The 22842-nt window shown below is 39.4% G+C and overlaps 2 protein-coding genes across 6 annotated transcripts; one reads left to right on the top strand and one right to left on the bottom strand.

Annotated features, from left to right (window-relative positions):
• The first annotated feature begins 1625 nt into the window (after nt 1-1625).
• Nucleotides 1626-18150, top strand: LOC105209679 (protein expanded). 2 transcript variants are annotated; one of them, XM_011180224.3, is made up of 7 exons: nt 1626-2053; nt 4399-4496; nt 6180-6316; nt 6423-6568; nt 10123-10202; nt 10275-14454; nt 14522-18150. In XM_011180224.3, exons 3-7 carry the CDS (start codon nt 6225-6227, stop codon nt 15367-15369), a joined length of 5346 nt encoding a protein of 1781 aa, XP_011178526.2. In that variant the 5' UTR covers nt 1626-2053; nt 4399-4496; nt 6180-6224; the 3' UTR covers nt 15370-18150. The 2 variants fall into 2 exon arrangements, with proteins under 2 accessions (XP_011178526.2, XP_011178527.2); XM_011180225.3 differs by lacking the exon at nt 4399-4496.
• On the bottom strand, nt 17891-22840 carry LOC105209678 (protein croquemort). 4 transcript variants are annotated; one of them, XM_011180221.3, is made up of 6 exons: nt 22609-22840; nt 20157-20381; nt 19793-20095; nt 18933-19732; nt 18781-18871; nt 17891-18707 (listed from the first exon to the last, which is right to left on the bottom strand). In XM_011180221.3, exons 2-6 carry the CDS (start codon nt 20283-20285, stop codon nt 18558-18560), a joined length of 1473 nt encoding a protein of 490 aa, XP_011178523.1. In that variant the 5' UTR covers nt 20286-20381; nt 22609-22840; the 3' UTR covers nt 17891-18557. The 4 variants fall into 4 exon arrangements, with proteins under 4 accessions (XP_011178523.1, XP_011178524.1, XP_028894544.1 ...); XM_011180222.3 differs by lacking the exon at nt 22609-22840 and adding an exon at nt 22336-22494; XM_029038711.2 differs by lacking the exon at nt 22609-22840 and adding an exon at nt 22332-22491.
• Between the last annotated feature and the right edge of the window lie 2 nt (nt 22841-22842).

The following is a 22842-nucleotide window of genomic DNA, read 5'->3' as shown; positions in this document are numbered from 1 at the left end:
CAATGGAAAGTAGATGGCTGGATGGCTAGAGGGTTTGAGTTTTAGGTTATACTTGAATTCTAGAAAAGTGTTGGGTCCTCTCAGGATGTACGTGCGTTCAAGCAAGTAATATCGATGAAAATTGGTACACGAGTACTGAGGTTCATGTACTGCAGACTGACAGAATCCGACTTTAAGTGATCACATTGGCTGAGACAAATCGCGGTTTAAAAATTTAAACAAAAACGAAACTAAATCCATGCCCACTTCGACTAAAAGCGAACTAACTGTCTGACCAATAGCATCACTATTATTAAATTGAACGAGAGGGTTTCATACTCTTATAAAGTTCAATTTTGTAGTTTACCGCTGTTTTACGAATAATTTTAACCACTTTGAGCTTCAATCAGACTGTACTTCATTCATTCGCCTTCACAGCACAATACTCGCACGATCCGCAGCCGCCTAAACAGGTGTTTTGCGCACTCCTGAATCGCTCTGCTACTAGAGGATGCTGGAGGTGGGTGCTCCAGTCCAGCCAAGAGGCTTAGCGAGCAATAAATGAAGGTATTTGCAGCCAATAGGTGCTTTTGCGGAACTCGTAAATATTTGTACCCCGATGGTGCTAACCGACTATTGATTTTCTCGTGCATATTTGCAAACATACCGAGGCACATGTGTACATATTCGTATGAATGTATGTATGTACGAGTATTCGCAAGTAAGCAAATAAATAAATAAATTCATAAGCTCACTTGCAGCGCATATCCACAAACAATTGTGTCGGTATGCACACACGATCGCATTAAATCGACATTTCAGGTTAGCCGCGCCACACCCGCTTACGCAGGTTTACACCGGGCTTAAACATTTGCCGCATTCCAATTAGAAAATATACGATACCCCATTTATATTTATGGTCATTCAAATGTCTACGCTGGCAATGCTCCATGCACACCAATCCACACACATACACATACAAGCATACGTGCGATCGCAGAAAATATTCGGCGGGCACGAAAAATGAACAACAAACAAACACAAGACTCCCAATGATCGCGATTTTGAACTGAAATGCTGCTCATATAAGCTGCATGGAGCCCCAAAAGTCTCTCGGCATGTCTAAAGAGCATGCACATACACCCATACACCCATACACCCATACATACATACATATGGCGGATTGTAACACATACATACAAACATAGTGAGTTCATGAATTCATGATCGTGAACACACGGACACACACACCCGCGTCCATGCATTCAACCAATATATGATGGATGCAAACATGGGAGTGTGTGTGTGTGTATGTATGAAATTATCAACAAAATAGCGCATTCCAATCTAAAATCACGTTTTCAATAAAGCAACACCGAGCAACGAGTATCTCGAACGCTGGTAGCTGGTATTTGGGAGCAGCAACAGCAGGTATCCCAAGAAATATTCGCACCACCACTGGCGCACGGCTCCGCTCGGCTGGCCGATACGTCTCACAAACTCACACACACTACACACACTTGCAGAGCCACCGATCGACTCAGAGTCAAACAGCAAAAGTGTTGTATGCCAGCAAAAACAGGTATACGAGACAAGCTAAATGCCTCGGTTGGATTGTGCGCTGAGCAGAGAGGGTCAGGAGTCTTCGTATGCTCAGAGACGGAGAAAAATTGTGGTTTCGCGGGGCGTTTGATTCAGTTCGGTTTATGGTGCTGAGCGAAGCGGTCAAGATTTCGAAACGTTCGAGCTAAAAAATTTGCTTTTCTGTAAATATACAAAAAAATCAAAAACAAAAACAAAAAGAAAATAATTGAAAAATAAAAAATAGAGAAGGAACGAAACTCACAGAAATGTTCCACAAGTTATAAGCAAACGTGCAGTTATCAGTGGTTGCAAAGATACTTAAGAGATTCAGTGGAAAAAGTTGGCGAAATAAATTGCCATTGAATTGAAGTTGTTGGGCAACGGAGGAGATACTCGTACTCGTACAACACAAGCGGAATAACTTGACTCTGGTCTCTTCATGCTGATTTAGCCAAAATAGTGAGCTGAAATAAAGCCGTGTCGAAAGAAAGTATGTTTTCATGTTCGAAATTAAGCGAATGCGAATACGAATATATTCGTACATATGTACATATGTATGTATGTGATTGTGAAGCGCGGTGGATAAATATGCGAATAATTTCAGCAAATTGTGGAATGTTTGAATTAGTGATAAGTGATCTCACGGCATTTGCATCCGAGGCGAAACGCAAAACAGCCGACTTGAAAGTGCTGTGAACGTTTCTTACATTATTTGGATACTAATTACTTAAACGAGTACTCGTACTTACATGCATGCCTGTCTGTATGTATGTCTCTAAATATATATAGATGCGGGTGTGTGTGTGTTGGTATGAATTTATGAGGTGGTTGTGCAAAGTTCGCTTACTAATCAGTCAAGAATGTGGCATAATACTCAACAAAACAACAATAGAACAGCAACAACAACAGTAATAATACAAAACACAAAACACAAAAAAATTATGATAATAATAAGTGAATCGTCCGAACCGAGTGCTTTGATCGTTGATCGCATTCCATTCGTGTATTTCGAAGATGAATCCAATGAATTATGGTTCAAAATGTGTTTATTACTTGAAATGAAAAATGATTATTCCGATTTCGTTGTGGTGAATGTGCTGTTACAATTTACAATCAATCTCTATGCAAACAACAACAAATTGAAGTCAAATACCATATAAATATGATGTGAATATGTACATAAGTATGTGCCGACGAGTGTACAAATAAAAGAATTTCGATTGGTTTGCAGCGTAGTGTTCTGGTTAGAAATGATTGTGACAATGGCAAAAGAAATCCAATAGAATCTAGTTGAAAATCCACGTTGCGTTCTCCAAACACGCATTCACATAGACAGACAGCAGACGCACCCATACTCGCTCGCACGATCGCATACACACACACACAAACATGCAAGAGCGCTCGCCAGCCCCAACGCCAACATCGTCGAAGGCAAAGACGCCAGAAATCGCGCGCCACTCCACTCCACGATCGGTTCGGTTTCTCTCCGTGTATTTGTATGGCTCTCTCGCATTCGACTGTGTCGACTGATAAAAGCGTGTGTGTGTGCTTGTGTCTCGCCTTCATGAGTGTGTGTGTGTCGGTGTGCTCATATAAAAAGTCGACGAAACGGCGAAATGTCGAATTAGAGGCACAGCGTAGCACAACAAAAATTGCATGACATTCTTTCGAGCAACAACAAAATACATATGTATATGCGAATTGAGATAGCAACGCCAGGCGAACAACAATAACAACAATGCAATGAATGCAAATAACAACGAACATACCATGAAAGAGAAGATTTAACAAGGCGAATAGCAAAGCGAGAGAAGAGGCAAATCTTGTGCTCATGCGTGTGTGTGTGTGTGTGTGTGTGTCTTTCTCGTCCTTCTCGAGATGGTTTACCCTGCCGTAGTGCAATCTTGCGCAACAGAGGCACCGATGTCCTTAACATGTACCAACACAATTGTCAGCAGCAACAGCAACCAGAATAGCATCAATTTTCAATTCAACAAAAATTCAAAACGAAATTTTGCCTTCTCATTGCTGAAGTTACTGAAGTCAGACATATGTAGTGTGTCTGTCTGTCTGTCCGGTTGACTTGTGCGATAATCGTCGGTGTGTTTTGTTGCGATCGTTGGAATGCGCGATTCGGGACGCTTTTGCTGAACTTGCCTCAATTAGACACTAAGTCAATTGGAATGCGAGCCGAACCAAAGCGAAAGCCAATAAAACGTTTACAAATCGACAAATAAACTTTAACATACACTCATATAGAGACACACATACATATACATATGTATGTATATATACATATGCATTTAGTACGTTGTATGTAGGGCTGTAAATGTGCAAAAGTGTCCAACTGAGTTTTCATAGAAAAGTCAACAAATAATTCGCCGATTTGATAAAGTATTTATTATTGTGTTACCTTTTCACTTTACAATCGGCTTTCATAGGTTTGTGCGTATGTGTGTCTGTATGTGTGTATGTGTATATAGCAAGTGAATGCATTTATGTTTGTAAGATAAACGAAAATATCGGCGATAACAGCCAAGTGATAAACAAATAACGCCCCTGTGAATGTACACGGATTTATTGAAAAATTACAAGCGAAAAATATGAAATATGAAGTGGTTCATTAAAGAATATAAACTGTGCAATTTCGTGGGTTTCAACCCATTTTTAATTTTCTATATGTAATAAATAAAAAAAAACTATATACAATGTATGTATGAAAATGAATGTGCACGCGTGAAAATATTATCTGTAAATGTTGTATTTGGAAAATTTATCAAAATGTATAATAAATCGCAAACGATTTTAATGAGTTGTGTATATTTGTATTCGCAGTTGTTACATAATACAAATGGCACGCATGAACAGAAATTGGCAGCGAACACAGTCGATTTAGTTGTCGTTCCATAAGTCTTGCCTTTGGCGCAGTGGAGGTAAGCCCATAAAAACACATTCATAGCACCCTTAGTCGATTGCATTTTCCCTTTCATAGAATTTAGTAGACACCCAAGCGTTTTTGAATTTGTACAAGGAGCCTCCCTTGCTCGTATGAAATTGTATGTTATTAGATATATTCAGAGCGGAAGTAGATTGAAGGGCATGAACGAAACAGAAAGATTGACTGTCAAAGATGCGCCGGCGTAATTAAATACCGAATCGTTAGTGCTTAAACGCGCCACTAAACCCGTAATAGATTGCATGTGAATTTCAGAGGTTCACATCTGAGTTGTGTGCATACGAGTATAGTGCAAATACAATGTGAATGAAAGCAATTAAATGTATTTAGTATTGTACGGTTTATTAGCGCGCCTAGCCCATCCGGTCTGTGACACGAAAACAGAGCACACCTTAACTTAGACAATGGCCTCTGAGCAATTTATTTATTTACATACAATTATATTGCATTTATTCAATTAACAGACGAATACATATGTATGTACATATGTGTGTGTGGACTTTGTCAGATATTTCAAAGCGCGATTTAATGGCAGCCTTAGAAAAACAAGAGTTCAATTATTTCAGAACAATTTCTGCATTAGATACATACATATTTATATACATACATTTGATTATACCGGCCTCGGCTAGATGTTTCAATGTTCAATGAGCCTCTGTTCCTAATTGCGATCTGCAACTCCATGTTATCCAATGATTTCGATGCATTACGGCCTTAGGAGTCACTATTTAGTTGGGATATTCATTCGACGGTAATTAGAAAAAGCAAGACTCGGTCTGGTTCAAATGCCTGTTATATACTGTTATACAAAGCAATAAATGTAAAAATGTCGAAAAAAGTAATAATTTCATATTTGGTATTGATTTTTCCACATTTCTAATAATGTAATACGGGCACGTGTGCGTTAATATGTTTACCAGCACACAAACACACACACACACATGTAAATATGTATGTACGTATGTAAGCGAGTTCGAAATTTCACTTATCAATAACAAAAGACTTAAGCGACAAACCCAACAAAATGCAATTTTGAGCGTTGGCCACAAAGAAAGTTACACGAAAAAAGACACACCTGCACACACACATAACTACAGTCATACCAAACCAAAAACTGTATGCGTGCATATAAATTAATTATTTGAAATTATTATTCAACGAATATGGGCGGCGTTGTAAGGAGAGAAAAGGAGAGAATAGCAAACGGAAGCTTTTGAACGTTTGAGAATGTAGATATGTATGCAATTAAGCGGTGTTTGTATGCGTTAGAGCGTTAGATTATTTATATGAATGTTTTAAATAGAAATAAATTTGAAATGGGTTCACGATTGCCTCCAATAAATACAGAAATCGATGAGGAAATTTTAAAATATATGCCCTCTAAGTTACCCTTGAGTTGCACTAAGCTTTTGCCATAGAAATAAAGATATAGATTAGGATTAGACTGGACTTCACTGAAAAGGAGGTGGAATTTTTGCAAAAAAAATATTGAAAAGTTTACCCTCTTTAGAATTAAAATAAGCAAAAACTCATACAAGTTCAACAATTCATCTGTACCACCCACTCATTATAAACATATGATAAACCACACACACACATATATTCGATAAACCACCAATAGTACTGGCATTAACTACTTGGTTTTGTTTTGTAATTTCAGAAAGATATTTCGGAAGGACTTGTTGCATGTAAGTAATGATGCAGCATGCGAGCGTTTTGCACTGTCAGCGCGCCTTTAGAAGTATGCGCGTCATCGGCCGAACAACTATCTCCCGGATCACGCTTTTTGGCCCTAAGGTAGGTGTGGCACACATATTCTGTTTTTTGTTAGTTTTTTTTAGTTAGTTTTCCATTTAAATTGAATTCGTATTCTAATTTGGTGTTTCGCTATTTATCTTTGCAGACTTTTGGGAAATCAGCAACCCAAAACTTTATACTTCCTAGTCGATGCAAAGAGTCGAGTGAGAGAAGTGTACACACAAACATGCCTACACTTTGCAGCACAAGGCATGCTCGATACCGAATTGTTCGGTTTGGCGGTGCTCATCGGTGAGTTTAACTTCATATACACATACACATTAGCTGTCTGCCACATGACATCTTCATTCATATGTTTACATATATTTTTTGGCGATCGATTATATGGAATATGCCAATTATAGATAGATAAATATAATATCGTCGTTCACAACATCGAGAAGAGAGTCATTATTTTGGTAAAATTATGGGGGGAGTTATGGTCAATGGGTTTACTACAAACCCCCCTCTTCATATTTTCAATAATTTATTTATTTTCATTTCTTTGTGTATTTCTACTCTCCACATACATATATGTACATACATACATATGTATGCATATGCCAAAATTACACACGCGCATGTAATCAACGCTTTACTTATCACATTTGTTCTTGTTCAACCAAAAATGCTGCAAGTTCCATGTGTTGAGATTCGGAAGCATCTTGCCGCCGATGCGGTGCATTCCTGTATCCGTACACTGGCCGTACTCAAGCCAGATACAGCGGCCAGCGGCACGTCATCGCTACCATAGCATGAAACACAAATACAACAAAGACTGACGGGTGGCGAACGCCATGTAGGGAGTGCCTGCATACTCTTACTACTCTGTGTGCTTGTGCACACCTACATACATTGACGCGATCTTCTACCAAGTGGTACTTATCTCCCCACTGACACTGCGCCGCTCCTTCCGCCTCATAAACGCCGCGATCGTTGCAGTTGCAGGCAGTGGAGCCAGTTTGGTCAGCATTCCTAAGCTGTTTCGGGATCTGTATTTATGTTCCTGTCTTCATTCTAGTTTCACACACACATACATATAAAGCTGCTGCCTATACGAGTAAATATTGCCGGTCTGCCTGCATTTATGGTTTCACGATTTGTTCTTGCATCTCTGAGGCATACGCGCCGATTCTCTTTCGTTTTCTGGCCATGTAGTCGCGGCTGCTGTTTCTGTGCGGCTACTGGTTGTGTTGGCAACAGTTCGTCGTCATCGTCGAACAGCCACCACCAACGACCATCAACCATTGGCGAACGTCTATCCGTCCGTCCGTGTGCTGGTCTTAGCGCTCTCGTGTTGCGGCAATGTGCCCAACTGCTACCTGAATTACGGAGCACGCGTCTTGTGTCCACTGCCAATTGCCAGTTCTGTCCCTGCCGTCGCTCCCCAGCCTGCCTGCCCTTGGCCATCCATTTGCCCTCACCCGCCACCCGTCCCTCCACCTTTCGCCGACGGCAGTGGCTGCATTCCTCGCATGCGCCGAGCTGTGGATGTTGCTTCGTAATGCCTCAGCATCGCCATGCTCACTTGCTGCCTGCTATTATTGAACAATATTTGTTGTGTCTTTAGCATTTTTATGTGTTTCTGCTTTTTATGAAGCATTTTTGTGGAGCTTTTTGAATCGGTGAGTGTGTTTTCTTGGCTTGACCAAGCACGCTGGCAACTGGCATAAGTGTATGCCTGAGACTGAAAATAAAAACACACGCGCACACATACATAGACGATATATGATATATTTGTGCGAGTGTGTGTATATGTGTTGCCACATACCAAAGGATGGATCTCTAGAATTAATGAGGCAAAATAAGCATCGGGCTGGGTCCGCGGTGCTGGTCCACCACTGCAACACTGCACTTGTCCAAGTAACAACGCTGCAGCGTAAACACCAACCAAACGCATTGCTCAAAGCGAACACAACAGCATTCATCGAACGACCGTCCAATCCGCGCTGCTTGCCGGCTGCCACGGCATTGCATGGCGCAGCTACTCACTTGCTGGGCTAGGCGACGTTCGTGCGTTGTAATCACCTTTTCAAAAGACTGGTTTTCGTTTATTAGTTTTATTTTTCATACCTTATCGGACGCTGCACTCGTCGGCATGCTATCGGTACCTGCTGTCCCTTACCCACTGACCACTGCTCATGAGTGCAAGCAGCATTTGTGGCAAGTCTGACTCGTATATTGAAACAGAAACAGTTTTCAATTCGATACAAAATACACAAAATTCGATACAGATAGTAAAATTTGGAAATGGGTGGGTCCTGAATAATGATGTCTGAAGCTTATGTTAAAGTAATTCCAATTGCAATTTGGTAAAGCATCTTTCACCGACCAACACCTTTTTTTCGAGTACTTAGATGACTAGAATAGAAATATCCGACCTTGGGCCACACTCACCACAGACCCGTTTTGCAATTTTCAAATACAAATTCTTATCCAAGCACACACTTGGTCATGAGAAATTATTGAATTCTTGCGCATAATTTTTGGGAAGAAAAAACGTTCATATCTCTATAAGACAAGAAGAAGCCTCGAAATATATGGAAATGATTTTTGGTTTTAATAGCAGCAGCAGCAGGTAACCTCAGCCAGCGTCAGAAAGAGGTCTAGCAAATATCCCAAGTGGAGGCCGTAACAGAGGAATTTTAATTTCCGATGTTTATCGGTTGCACGCGATCAGCTACAAAAACAAAACAAAAACTGACGAATGAAATTCAAGAAAACAACACAAAAATACAGAAAAGTAAAACTCGAATGAAAACAAAACAAAACGAAATGAACACAACCAATAACGACCGCAACAAGAATCTAAAATATTATGTTGTTACTGTTGTATACTGTTGTTGTTGCTATTGTCGAAGCTTCTTTAGTCGCCATTATCTTGACTGCCGCTACCTGCCGATAATGATTATGCACCATTAACAATAAATGGAGGAGAAAATGTTGATGTTGTTGGTATGTGGTATGTGGTGATTGCGAAAATAACAAGAATAGTGGAAGCAGAAACAACAACACGCAACAGCAGTCGCGGGACGCCATACAATACGACAAGAGCGAAAGCATTGCGAACACAAACAAACAAAAATATATACATATGTATACATATTATAATAATTTACAAAAAGTATGAAACATAAAATTTAAAATAATAATAAAATAAAACAACGTAAGAAATAGTAACAAAATAAAATAAAAAACTATGGCATTTCATAGCGTCCAACTTGGTATTTTCGTTGATAAAAAACGCAGGACGACGCACAGACACATGCAATGTGCCCATACACATACATATACATATGTACATATGATAAATGTTGAGGTGTAAGTGAATGTCTCGAAAAGAAATTCAAATTCCAGCCAATTCCCGCGGATTCACGAAAAGAAATAACAAAATAATGGAGAACCCGGCGTGTGCGCAGCCGCACACACATACTCAGACTCGTATACAATCACGTACACGCCGAGACAAGAATGTTGAAATGGACAATTCATATGCACAAACATCGCACGCCGGACGATGGACGATTGCACGATGCAGCTGCCTTCCTTCATGCCCGATAACCATACGCCAAACTCACTTGGCTCACATGGCTCGCAGTGTAGCAGAGTGTGTGTTAATTTCAAGTAGAGCAGCGAAGTGTTGTTGCTGGTTTAGGTCCCCACTGCCAAGATGGACCATAACTAAAGAGGTCGAAATTATAGCGTCTAAGGGACCAAATTCCTCCAGACTTCAAAATTTATTAGACTTTCATATGCAAAGCTTGTGTATAGTCTTATAACTATTCATATATTTCCTCTAATTACAGATGGCGAATACATGTTTGCGGATCCGGAGAGCAAACTCTCCAAATACGGCCCGAAAAGTTGGCGCTCATCGCACACACACGTAAGTAAATGATAAGCATTTTCGAGTCATTTGGGGTGTCTTTATTATAATAAATAAATTGTCAATTTATAGGGCCTCGACGCAAATGGACGTCCGCTGCTGGAATTACACTTCCGTGTTCAATTTTACATCGAGAGTCCGTTTATATTGAAAGATGAGATATCCCGCCATAATTACTACCTGCAATTAAAACACAATGCTCTACAACGGGAAATGCCTAAAGAATATTCAGAACAGTCAATGATATTGCTCGCCGGATTAGCGCTACAAGCGGATTTAGGCGATGCACCAAATTCAACACAAACACCAAGGGGCACAACATTAAAATCCCTATCATCGGAAGATGGCAATTTTGGTGAACCCATGGAGTGTCACCACCAAAGCCAGCTTTCTCCACATGCCACAAATTCCACAGCCAATACAAGTGAGGTCTCAAACTTAACAGCAAAAACTACCGACACAACACCAATATTAACTACAACGGAAAAGACCGTGTCTGCGAAAACTGCATCGTCCACTGGTATAACAACAACGTTACCGAAAATCAACAAACGTCCAGGCAATGATAATGATCGTGTCCTTCGGCTGTCCAATTTTCTAAGCACAAAAAATGTCACAACTACGTCAGATAACCCTTACGCACCAGAAGCGAATGCAACAAAAGCGTCCACGTCAGTCTTCCCTATTAGTGGTAGCTTAAAGCGTAGTCTCGGAGCTATGGCAGCTACGTTTTCACCATCTTCGTCGATATCCTCTATAAATCGCGATTGTTCATCCAGCACCACACCAACAACGTCCACTTCCTCGAGCACCTCTCTTTCGGCGCTCGCTCACACGCAGACAAACATCTCGACAAAGGAATATTTTAACTTAAACGACTATTTGCCCGTTGAGCTCCGTACGTCTTGGGCAATCAGCGCTTTGCACGCCTGCCATCGTGAATATCGTGGCATGTCAACGGCCGACGCAGAGCTTCATTACATTCAACAAGCCTCTCTTTTGCATGAGTGCGTCAACGCGCACATTTACAGAATGCGCTCCGCAAAGAATGAAAACGGTTTGGGCAGTTCGTGGTTTGTGGTCTATTCAAAGGGCATCAAAATTTTCAATTCCTTCGAAAATCCACAACAACAAACCACTTTCTTATGGCCTAGCATTACTAAGTTATCGTTTGAGCGGAAAAAGTTCGAAATTCGCTCTGGGGACTGCAAAATTCTACTTTATGCCACGTCGGATGAGAAAAATAAAATTCTTCTAACATTGTGCCGTGAAACGCATCAGTTTAGCATGAAGATTGCTGCTCGTCTCAAAGAGGTTATTAAGCGTGAAGAAGAAGAGAGTGATTGCCTTCATGCCTGCTACACATATTCGCGCAGTTTACACTTGCCATACAAAAATAAAAGTGACCAGCGCATATCCGTGATTTCGAGTACTAGTTCTAACACAACTTCGGGCATAGTGAGTGATCGCGTTCATTCTGAGGACGAAGTTGAAATAATGATAAATACACCACCCGTACCAATTGCGGCACCGTCCACGGAGAGTCTAGCACTGGCACATTTACTGGATCATCCAAGCATCAGCAGACAAACTTCATCTGTGGGTCAGGTCTCATTAAAAGATCTTGAGGAACAGTTAGCCGCACTATCAGTACGCCAGGAGCGGAAAAAGCAACATTCGACTTCCGCAAACTCCGGCGATGAATCACCAGAGCATAGTCATAATTCGGCGGGAAACTCTTCTAGCAGCAGTTCCAATCAGGCATCGCAACGAGCGGCGGATTCTTCGACTGCCACTGACTCACCTAGTTCACAACACAATATAGGTTCCCAGTGCTCATCGACCTGTAGTACTGTGGTAGTTTTGCCCAACTCTGACTCCACAAATAATACGCTGACATCGTTGGCGGTGAATTCCATAATCAATTCAACTCCAATGCAGCGCCGAAATTCTACATCCAGTAGTCTTGAATTGGGTTTTAGTCACACCGCTCAAAACTCCATCCTCAGTGAAGCAGAATCAACGTGCATTGAACACGATTTTGCATCGTCGAGTCGCGATGAAAACGAGAGTGTTTCTGGTGTATATACATTGGCCCATGGTGCTCCACCCACTGAAACTTCGGGTGTATATACAATGCATAGTAGCGAAATGACCGGACAATCGTCCGAGATGGCTGAGTCAGAGAAAAGTTCCCATTACGGAATAAGTATATATCAGCCAACCAAGGTGGAAACGAATGCCAATAATTTGCGTGAAGGCCATTCCAATCTAGACTCTGTCGATGGTGGAAATTACCACGGTAAACGTATTAAGAACGAAGAGTTCCGTTTACGATCAGACTCAAATGTAAGCACTAGTGGATCTTTTCGAGGCGATGGTAGCGATCCAACAGACAATAAGCATAGTCTTCTTTCCGCAGAGGAGTTAACCGACTTAATAGTCGGACGCGGAACATATCCCAATCGTAAGACGGTGTCAAGTACACTAGATTCGGACTGCGATTATGTTACCTTGCCGTTGCCCATCAAAGGGGAATCATACATTCAGGGGCATCAAGATACTGCACCAACCGATGATGATCATGTTGAAGATTTAATTAACGATTTAATACCGACGGATCCTCCAGCACCCCCACAACGTATAGACAGCAATAACATGAAGCATACAACGAACTTAGCGAGTCTTAGCAATTTGCCAATGCGTTCACCACCGCCATATCACGCACGACATGAAAAAACTGGTCTTTGTGGGCCTCCAGTATGCCCTCCATTAACACAAAAATCCATTAATAATATCAAAAACATTTCAATTGCTACAACTTTTTCCAAAGTGCCATCGCCTATCATTCCAAATGAGGTAAACACGATTGCCGTGAGTGCAACAACTCCACGTGCACCCATTCCAACGGCACCAACTGTCCGTCGTCGTGACCCTCCACCATATCCGACATCGGACAAGCCGCGTCCTACGTCGCTGGTATCAGTAGCGTCCAGCACGTCCTCTCTAAATCATTCCAGCAGTGTTTTGTCCTCGGTAGCAGGATCTATGAGCTCTTTAAAAGCAGAAGAGATTACTGCCCGCTTCATTACCACTCGACCACAAATAAACATTCTTAAAGCTCATACCAGTGTAATTAGTGATAATCAGAAGCCCAGTTATGCTGCTCCGACGCATTGCTCATCGTCTGCGTCCACAACTGGTTCCATTTCCAGCCAACACATGTCAAGCCATCTCTCACAACATTCTGTACACAACTCTCACTACATCAGTGGATCACAGGTCTCGCTAAACAGCAACCATCACTCAGCTTCAGCGACAAGACAATCATCCATATCTGCAGCGGCAATGGCACATGCTGCAGCTGCAGCTGCCACCGGATCAGGCGTCATCCCAAGTACAATTGGTATACCAATCGTTCCTTATAGCTTGCATGGCGCACACAGCAGCATGTCATCGTTGCATCAACAACCACCTCCGCCACCACCACCTTATCCAGAAATTAAACCGACACCACGAACATGTGTTCTATTGCCAGTGATCAAGCATCGACAGTTTTTGCCACCACCACCACCCAATATACCACGTCAACCGCCGCCGCCACCCCCACCAACGCAACTTACAGGAGTTTATGGAAACCAACTAGCACGCAAGCAACTCGAGCTGTACCAACAACAACTTTACAGTGACGTTGACTATGTCATATATCCGATTCAAGATCCTGCAGTGAGCCAGCAAGAATATCTAGACGCTAAACAAAGCTCAATCTATGCGGCCATGGCACAAGCGCCACCCCAACCACTCCCACATCCCCACTCGTACTTAGCTTATCACACGGGCAGGGCGCACGTTGGATCTTGGGAGACATGTAAGGGACACGCGATCTATCGAAGCACACCTTATTTGCCATTGGCATTGTCCACACATTCTCGTTACGCGTCGACACAGAACTTATCAGACACATATGTGCAACTACCGAGCACATATTCACCACTATACAGCCCTTCCATGGCCAGCTTGTGTTCCTCGTATGAGCCACCACCACCGCCTCCACTACATCCGGCCACATTGGCAGTACCCAGTCCGGTAGCAACGAGTTTATTTGCGCGCTCACGTTCAGATGACAATATTTTAAATTCAATTGACTCGCTCCCAAAGATGAAACGTATGCCACCTCCCCCGCCGCCCCCATATGTAAATCGACGCTTAAAGAAGCCACCGATGCCGACACCATCAGAAAAACCTCCACCAAGTAAGTCACACAAAATATAATTTCTTAACAGCAGATTTTTAACTATTTATGCGCATTCCTCTCATAGTTCCCTCAAAACCAGCTGCAAACAACAGTGTGTCGTCCAAACGTCCATCGGCGATTCGTAATCAATTGCCGCCAAGGAAACCACCTACACTGAATACCAATCAGAGTGTCAACAACATGACACGCACTTCCAGCGGTGCACAATGGGCGGGCGAAAGACCAAAACCGAATCCCATATCGTATAACGGGGGCAGTATCTTAGCACATCTTCAAGCCAGTGTCGCAGCCGCTAATCGACAGGCCACCACATCTGTGGGAAACATCAAAGCAAAGGAAACTAACGGCGACAACAGCAGCGCCGGTCATGGAAACAACGCCTCTACTAATCCACTGGATATCGATGTACTGCGCGAGAAAAGCAAGCACTTGGACTTACCGCTTATCTCTGCGCTCTGCAATGATCCGTCACTGCTGAAACAGACTAAAGTCTTTGCCAATCCGAAAACGAATCGCACGCCTACAGCTGCAACAATGCGGAACATCGGCGTCACGGCAGCGTCCACAAGCAGCGGCCGAGTGGCACATAAGAGCTTGACAATTAATGCCGGAGCTTTCGTGGCAAATGAGACGCCGAATGTGACCTCGGCTTCGTCAACAGCCGTGGTCTCGGCCGGGACATCAACAAACACAACGGTGCCAAATGCTACGCTCCCGACCAACACTAACACGAAGAGCATGACCTCATCGACGCTGCAACTGGTCTCCGCAAAAGGACGAAAGACAGTTGGAAGCCATCGCCATCCCAATGACAAACTTCCACCTCTACCCATGCAAATGGCCGAAGCAAACAACTATGTCATGGATCCAGCAATCATGAAACACCACAAAAGCTACAATTCTCAAATTTGAAACCAGAAGAGGCGGCAGAGCCAAATTTATTAAAAAAAGAAACATTAACGACTATGAATGGTAAAAGGGAAAATAGAAAACCTTAGCTGCATAAAAGTAGGGTAATTAAGTATGGAAGAGTGAACGACCACTACTCGCAAACAACTCTTGCTTACACGCCGGCGAGTGGCACTAGGCTAATATATGTAAATGCAATTTGACACTTGTTGCACCCAGTCCATCACTAAGCTGAAACAAAAGAGGTATGCATAAACACACGAGCCGTAAGATCTTTTGCGTTTTCTTTTGTTCAGGTGTTACTTTCTATTCCTAAATGTAAATCACGCCAACGTCGACTATACATAGAACATACGAAGTAACTTATCCTCATGGAAAGTTTCTCTACGCAAAGTCCTATCGACACTTCAAATGATCCTTCACAGTGGAACGTTTGCAGGCGAGGGTTTTCTCTCGATACGTATTAGTCAATGTCACGATTCCACTTACACGGTTACAACAAATTCCCAAAACCATTCGTCGTCGGGTTTTAATTGGAGTTTTTCTTTAAACACACAAAAATGTGACTTCAACTCAGAAAACGAAACAATCCGACGCTGCTCAGGCGCCTTTCATTGCTATGTGGCAACAATTTGCCGGAAATCCGAAAGATATGAGCCATTCTTTGGCGCAAAACTGACCTCATTTCATTAGAATCATAAAATGAAAAGAAAAACACCTCAATCTAGTCACTTTTAGAAATTCATAAAACGCAAATAAGCAAACAAAAGACGAATACATAGTAACACAAATACTCACACAATACAAGTAGAAATTGGGTATGAAAAAATGAAAAAAAAATCGAAATAAGATAAAATGTACTTTAAAACATATTTATTTTCGCTATAGCGCATTAAATAGAAACTCATGTCATACATGAGTTTTCATTTGTATTTACATATACATACATATATTACTTCTGTTTTGTTTAATTGTATAATTTTTGTTTCGTTTTTTGCTTTTTGCTCTTGTCTTTTCCACTTTTCATAAAATTATAATCAACAGAAGTGACTAAGCCACTACAAAGTGCATATTTACATTTCACAAATGTCTACATACATACATACATACATACATATATTAGAAAAGATATTGTGCACTCGCATACTATTATACGAAATCCGCCCAAACAACTGTGATCGATTTTTATTTTTTATAATTTATTTTAATTTTTTTTTTTAATTCTTTTAATGTTTTATACATTAAAGCTTCGAAGGCATCAAGGGAGTAGAGATTCTTTACTTTTTTCTTCTTCTTTCTTCTAAAGGAGAGCAACGACTACACTATAATAGTAGATACTCGTACATATGTATGTAAGTTCAACGATGCGTGAAGTTTAGGCTTAAGCAAAGTGCGAAAAACACGGAACGAACAAAACGAATTCAATTGATCGAATAGCCGACTGTTGATTGATCGAATAGTCGCATAGGGGTTACCCATGAGAAGCAATGAGTCAATAGTAATGCAATCGAACCTCTTTTAGTTTCTTAGCGCTTAGGGTGTAAGTGAGTGAATACTTTAAGTATTGCGTATTTACGTATGTACAAGCATATGTATGTGAATACATATTTGAGATTTTAAATATGCAAAATGCATTTAAGTGAATATTGCCTAGACTTGCCCCACCGTACGTTATGTAGTAGGTACTCAAACACACAAACATACATACATTAATAAGTGAAGAGATACCATGTTAGAAGGTATGTCATCCATAAGTATGTCTAAATATTAATAAATATAATTAATGCATTCAACTAAATGTACTTACATATATGCATACATATGTATGTATGTATGATGGTACATACATATGTACATGTTATACATTGCGAAAAGGTAAATGTGGAAATTGATCTTTCTGTATTTCGGCCACATGAATTTACGTAGGCTTTTCTCGCTCAAAAGTCTATAGCTAAATGTGATAAGGTGAATGAGAAACAAAAGTGACATTTTTGCCACATTTACCTTTACAAATAATAGAGAATATACATATACATATATATATTGTGCAATGCACAAGGGCAATACTCAATTCGGAACGAAATTCAATATTTCAGTCAAAATAAATCGTGATTGCTAGTTGACAAACTGGATTTCACAAAGCTACGGAATATGCCATATAGTCACAGAATGATTGAGCTATATTGAGCTATCCCGAATTGCGTATTTTCCTTAAACCTTAATACTTTTTCATACAACTTTTGTGTTTGTCTGATTTTATTATAATATTTTAAAAGTTTTCGAAAGTAAATGAATATATTCAATAGTAATTTTAAATAATTATAAAAAAATATGAAACTATTATTAATAAATTTATACACATGCAAACACTCACGAATGTATTGAGTTGTACACACGTACATACATACATATGTGTGTTTATTATGAGAGAATTGTAATGAACTATTTGGCATTTAACCGAACACCGTATACGAAAGTCCAAATTAATATGTTTAAAAGGTATACTAAATTAGTTCTAAAAACATTCCCACTGTTTAGCGTAAACTTTATTATAATATATAAATTTCAAATAAAAATAAAAATTTATGAAATATATACACTTGGAGAATACATTATTTTCACTACTTTACTTGAATAAGGCCGGATATTGAACATACTAAATAACTAAGCTCTGCTTATTGTTCGCATAAATTCTATTTTCTTTAATTTTTAGGCTGCTGCATTGTTGCTTTACAAAATTAAAAGAAACCATTATATACATTCGTCTGGAGAATCTCAAAACCACTCAAATATGTTTCACTATAAGCTATTAAGTAACGGTAAAGGTAGTTAGAATACCTTTTGAAGCGGGATTATATAAATTCCAGCATGTATTTCTTCAGTTCCATATAAACGGTATATTATATTAGATTTATTGCATATTAAAAAATCACATAACCGCAAACAACTCGGTGTTTTACAAATACATAATTTAAAGACTTATAAAGAGAAATAGCAATGCAGCCGATGTAATATAATAGCGAATTAGATAGTTCTAAGTATAGCATGCAAGTATTCACGGACTTTTGCAACCGGAATAGCTGCTGGCACTTTGGCTACTGTTAACGTGACTTTGTACAAAGATTAGATATAAAACGAGTCATACTCAGTTTTTGGTTTAGAGTTATACTTTAAATAGTCGATCACAATGCCTAATTCGTAAGCATGTCCTCATCATCGTTCGGTGTGCGCTTCCATCGCTTTGTCAATGTCAACACTATGCCCACAATAAAGAAGATGACTCCAATTGATAATAAAACGATGCCAGTGTAGATGCCATAATCTCCCAAATTCATTGCAAGCTGAAAAATATGTATCCAGTCATAATTGTGCTTTCGGTATGTAAGTCTACTTTAACTTAATGCTGGTGCTTACCTTTGTTCTACTAGCTAGTTTTTCATCTAATACAGCTATTTGATTAAACCAAAACATGGGCATCAGGAATTTCGGTACACCACGGTAGATGCTAAATAAACATAGAATTATTAACACGTCTACATAAACTCGTGTATTTGCTACAAACTCACTCGAAGTCGTTATCTGGTTCCATCATCATATTGATTTGCAGACGTCCATTTACTTGTAGAGGTATGCCAGTGGTTGGCTCTATTGCCAAGTTGAAGCTATGTTTATTCGAATCCGGTGTTAACCCCGTTACAGCGTCCAAATAGCTGTGATCAGCCAAATGGAAGTGTGGGAAAGATGCATAAATTGGTGCGTTGTCGCGACATTTTTTACACTCCACAACTCCCGTTTTGGGGCATTCGTCGGTCTTCGGATCGCAAAAACATTTCTGGTTTGGATAATTTTCACCGGAGTCAAGTGTCTCGGTCGTTCCTACCCAATTGTATGCCGTTATGCCGTATTTTTCGACAGTACCGTTTGGTGCCAAATTCATGTAACGGCACGCATCTGTGGCGAAGATGGTGATTTCTTGCTCGGAACTTAAATGCGGTGGGAATAGATCGCCGGTGGTGCCATTAACGGTGCCGCATGGCGCCTCATAAAAGCCAGTCTCATTCTTCATGTTCCAATGCGTCAAGCGACCCAAATCAGCCATATCCTCGACACCAGTATGTATAGTGAATAGGCCATCGTATTCGGCTGAACCATTGCGATCGACCAGCCAGCCGAAGCGAGTGTATGGTATATTTATTTTTGTTGTATTGAAAAGGTTTAAAAAATCGATAAGTTTGTCCTTGTAACCTTCAAAGATCCATTCGCGCACCGTTTTCGTTGTGTACAGCTCACCGCCCTCACGGTTCAGCATGAAATTAACTATTTTTTTGATAAACTTGTTCCTATGTCTCATCTGATCAGCAACAGTCTGAATATAATAATAATTTTCACAGAATTCATGTCGTCAACTAGCATTCCTTCCACTTACCGCTGTTATCACATGAGCCGCTGTTAGCAAGTCATCCAAAGAGCCGCCAGATCGCTGCTCATCGAAAAACCAGGTTCGTTTTTCAAAGTACGAGACCGTATTGTTTTCGTAGAACGTAATATTTTGCTTCAAGTGCTTCTCAAGAAACACGTAGGGTCCCATTTCAACGAAATGCGGTTTGACGTTCGGGTTTCTTATCTCTTCAGGATTGCTCCAGTTAAACATATGAAACTCTAAATAAATGGGAATGGGTGCTTCCACCCAATTGTTATAGCCTTCGGTACCAACTGAAATTACCAAATTCTGAAAGTATTTTAATACATTAATTATATTAATCACTTTTATTTGTTAAGGTTATGTGCACCTTTTGCATAATATGTTCCGCGATCCCTTTCCAAAATATAAGCATGGCAATGCCGATAACGGTGAAGAAAGTTCCAAAGCCAAACACCCATGATTTCCGTTGGGTCACGCTACAACCTTCACAGCACATTTTGTTATTTTTTGTTTATTATCTTTGAACTAACCACAAACTCGATTCCGATATGCGAAAAGGCAAATCTAAAGTGTCTCCTTAGCTGGGCTCTAACTGCAAAAATTGAAGAATAAATTCCAAATAAAAATTTACCAAACTCTTGACTACTAAAAAGTAACGGGCTCGTTAGGAAATGGGTATAACTTTAAGAAACTCAACTAAGTCTAATGGTAGTTAACGGTTTAAAAGTGTGCCCAAAGGTCCCCTCAAGTGCTAAATAAATAAAACTTGAAGCATACATATATACCAGCGACATAAATCAATAGGTTAAGTGTGGTATATAAAGATTATGGTAAGTACAGTAGTAAACCGAAGATTCCTTCCTTATCAACAGTACATTGCAATTTAAGCAAAAAATATAAGAGTATGTTTGCATGTACGAATTGGCAGATTAAAATATTCAAGTGATAATCGATTCAAAAATTTAGTTTTATTGTTGCAAATTGTTTTAAATAGATTTTATTAACTCAATCGAATTTTATTTATTATATGTATGTAATAGTGTCGAGGATTATTGGTATGTCGTCGTATTTATTTACATATGGGCGAACGAAATGCATTTTTTCAAATGCGAGGCAACTTAAGAGCGATAAGTCATTTGAGATATCACAAACAAAGCCATGCACAATTGGCATTCCATTTATAATAAATAACAGATTATATGAACTTTAAACGAATGTAGTCACACATACAAACAACTATTTATATATATTTTATATTCATGTCCATGTCATATCGCACAGTTTCAATGTGATTACAAAAACACAAATGATACGACGTGCAATATATGAATATAATATAGACATTCCATAAAGTCAGTTGACTTTCTGAATTATACTACTTTCTGTGTTGTTGTTACAGGAAATTGAGTTAGATTGCCGAATGTGCCGGTCTACCGAATTAAGTTTGGTCCGAACTTTTGGACATGATCAATCTATTAACCGCAAGTTACGATAAATGGTCGAACCGAAAGTCGACAAATACAGAACTGTGCGCCACTTCGGAATGACACAAAATCATTTTAATGCTTAAGCACTTTGGATTTTGAAAAATCGGATTTCAGCTTGATAATCCCGAGTCAGAAAACTAGACGAGTCGAAAGTTTTATAGAACAAGTTTGGTTATTGTATTAGTATTCATATTCTGAGTAATAGTCCGACTGCACAATCAACTATAAAAACAAGTTTTTGTATAATATTTTCTTATTTATCGACCTACCTAAAGAAAAACAGTAGTACTTTAGTATGTATGTATATATAAATATATACTGCAAAAACTTGCAGTTAACTGTTGGCAATTGCGACTATGTATTCACATTCAAAGCAGATTAAAATGGAAACTAAACTGCATTTAACCACTAATCTCTTTTATAAGTGCCTCCCTCGAATCCAATTACATTTAGCAGCTAATCAAAGGCCTGCTGATACGGCATTATCGCCAATTCTAGATAACTTGAAACGGTTTGATGAGAGGCGCAATAGTAGCCGCTTCGAATAGGCATTCATAAATGCGACTACAAGATATAATGGATAATTTTTAACTAATTACTATTACGACCATTAAATGCATATATTTTTTCATACATATAAGGTATATAGATTTTTATAAAACAATACATTCGAGGTAATACTACAAATACATTGTTCGGTAATTTTGAATCATTCAAAGTCTCCACATTTGTACATGCACATCGTGCAGCTTGAACTTAATGAATTGAGGCTTCAATTAAAAGATTATTCGTTCTTAAGAAAAATCTTTATTCTCATAGAATATAATCGGTTTATATAAGCACAATAAAACTTTAAATGACTCCAATGGCATACTATGTATATGCAGTGAAATTTCAATAATTACCAACGAAATCAATAAGTAGTTAAACGGGGTTAAAAACAAAAGAACAAAGTCAAAAGATGTTATAAGAGATAATTTGTTATATTATTTTTCATATAGATGATGCATAGCAAAGCGAATAACAACCAGTTATGACTAATAAATTTAACTTACTTACAATGCTCTAATCTTATTATAAGCTATGCAATTTCCGAGGTGAGTGTTCAAATAATCGCGATACCACAATATATTCACTGCTTTTCACAAATTTACACTGCTTATGGATTTTGGATTGGAAACATTTGACCTCAAATAATAACTTGGCCATTAATTGCTATACTTGCCTATTAAAGCAGCTTAGTATTGCAATTAATACACATATACATATATACATCGATATCAGAAACTTTCAAATACATATCTATATATTTTTATTTATGCACATACTTACACTATTAGGTAAACAACTAAAATTTGCAATTTGTTATCTATCAATTTTCATTGTTATGACAATGCCTTGACAAAAGCTTTAATAATCCTAATTTTTACCACAAACTGCACTCTTAAAAACAAATAATTGCACAATTCAGAAGGATATATTGTACAATGATCACCATTATTTCTTAAACCTTAATAAATATGTCCAATTCGCGTAAAACTGACAAAAACACATATCAACAAAAAT

This window comes from Zeugodacus cucurbitae, chromosome 3, assembly GCF_028554725.1.
Source record: "Zeugodacus cucurbitae isolate PBARC_wt_2022May chromosome 3, idZeuCucr1.2, whole genome shotgun sequence".
In the NCBI taxonomy this organism is placed as follows: Eukaryota; Metazoa; Arthropoda; class Insecta; order Diptera; family Tephritidae; genus Zeugodacus; species Zeugodacus cucurbitae.
Note: the sequence above shows the minus strand (reverse complement) of the source record. Positions and strands in the feature narration are given on the sequence as shown.

Bases quoted from the DNA above. Each gene is read 5' to 3' on its own strand.
- LOC105209679 (XM_011180225.3), top strand. From the start codon at position 6,225: ATGCGAGCGTTTTGCACTGTCAGCGCGCCTTTAGAAGTATGCGCGTCA. The intron at 10,203-10,274 runs GTAAGTAAATGA...GTCAATTTATAG, and splicing joins GGCGCTCATCGCACACACAC to GGCCTCGACGCAAATGGACG. The intron at 14,455-14,521 runs GTAAGTCACACA...TTCCTCTCATAG, and splicing joins ATCAGAAAAACCTCCACCAA to TTCCCTCAAAACCAGCTGCA.
- LOC105209678 (XM_011180221.3), bottom strand. From the start codon at position 20,285: ATGTGCTGTGAAGGTTGTAGCGTGACCCAACGGAAATCATGGGTGTTT. The intron at 20,096-20,156 runs GTGCACATAACC...AAATACTTTCAG, and splicing joins CGGAACATATTATGCAAAAG to AATTTGGTAATTTCAGTTGG. The intron at 18,872-18,932 runs GTGAGTTTGTAG...ATGTTTATTTAG, and splicing joins GAACCAGATAACGACTTCGA to CATCTACCGTGGTGTACCGA.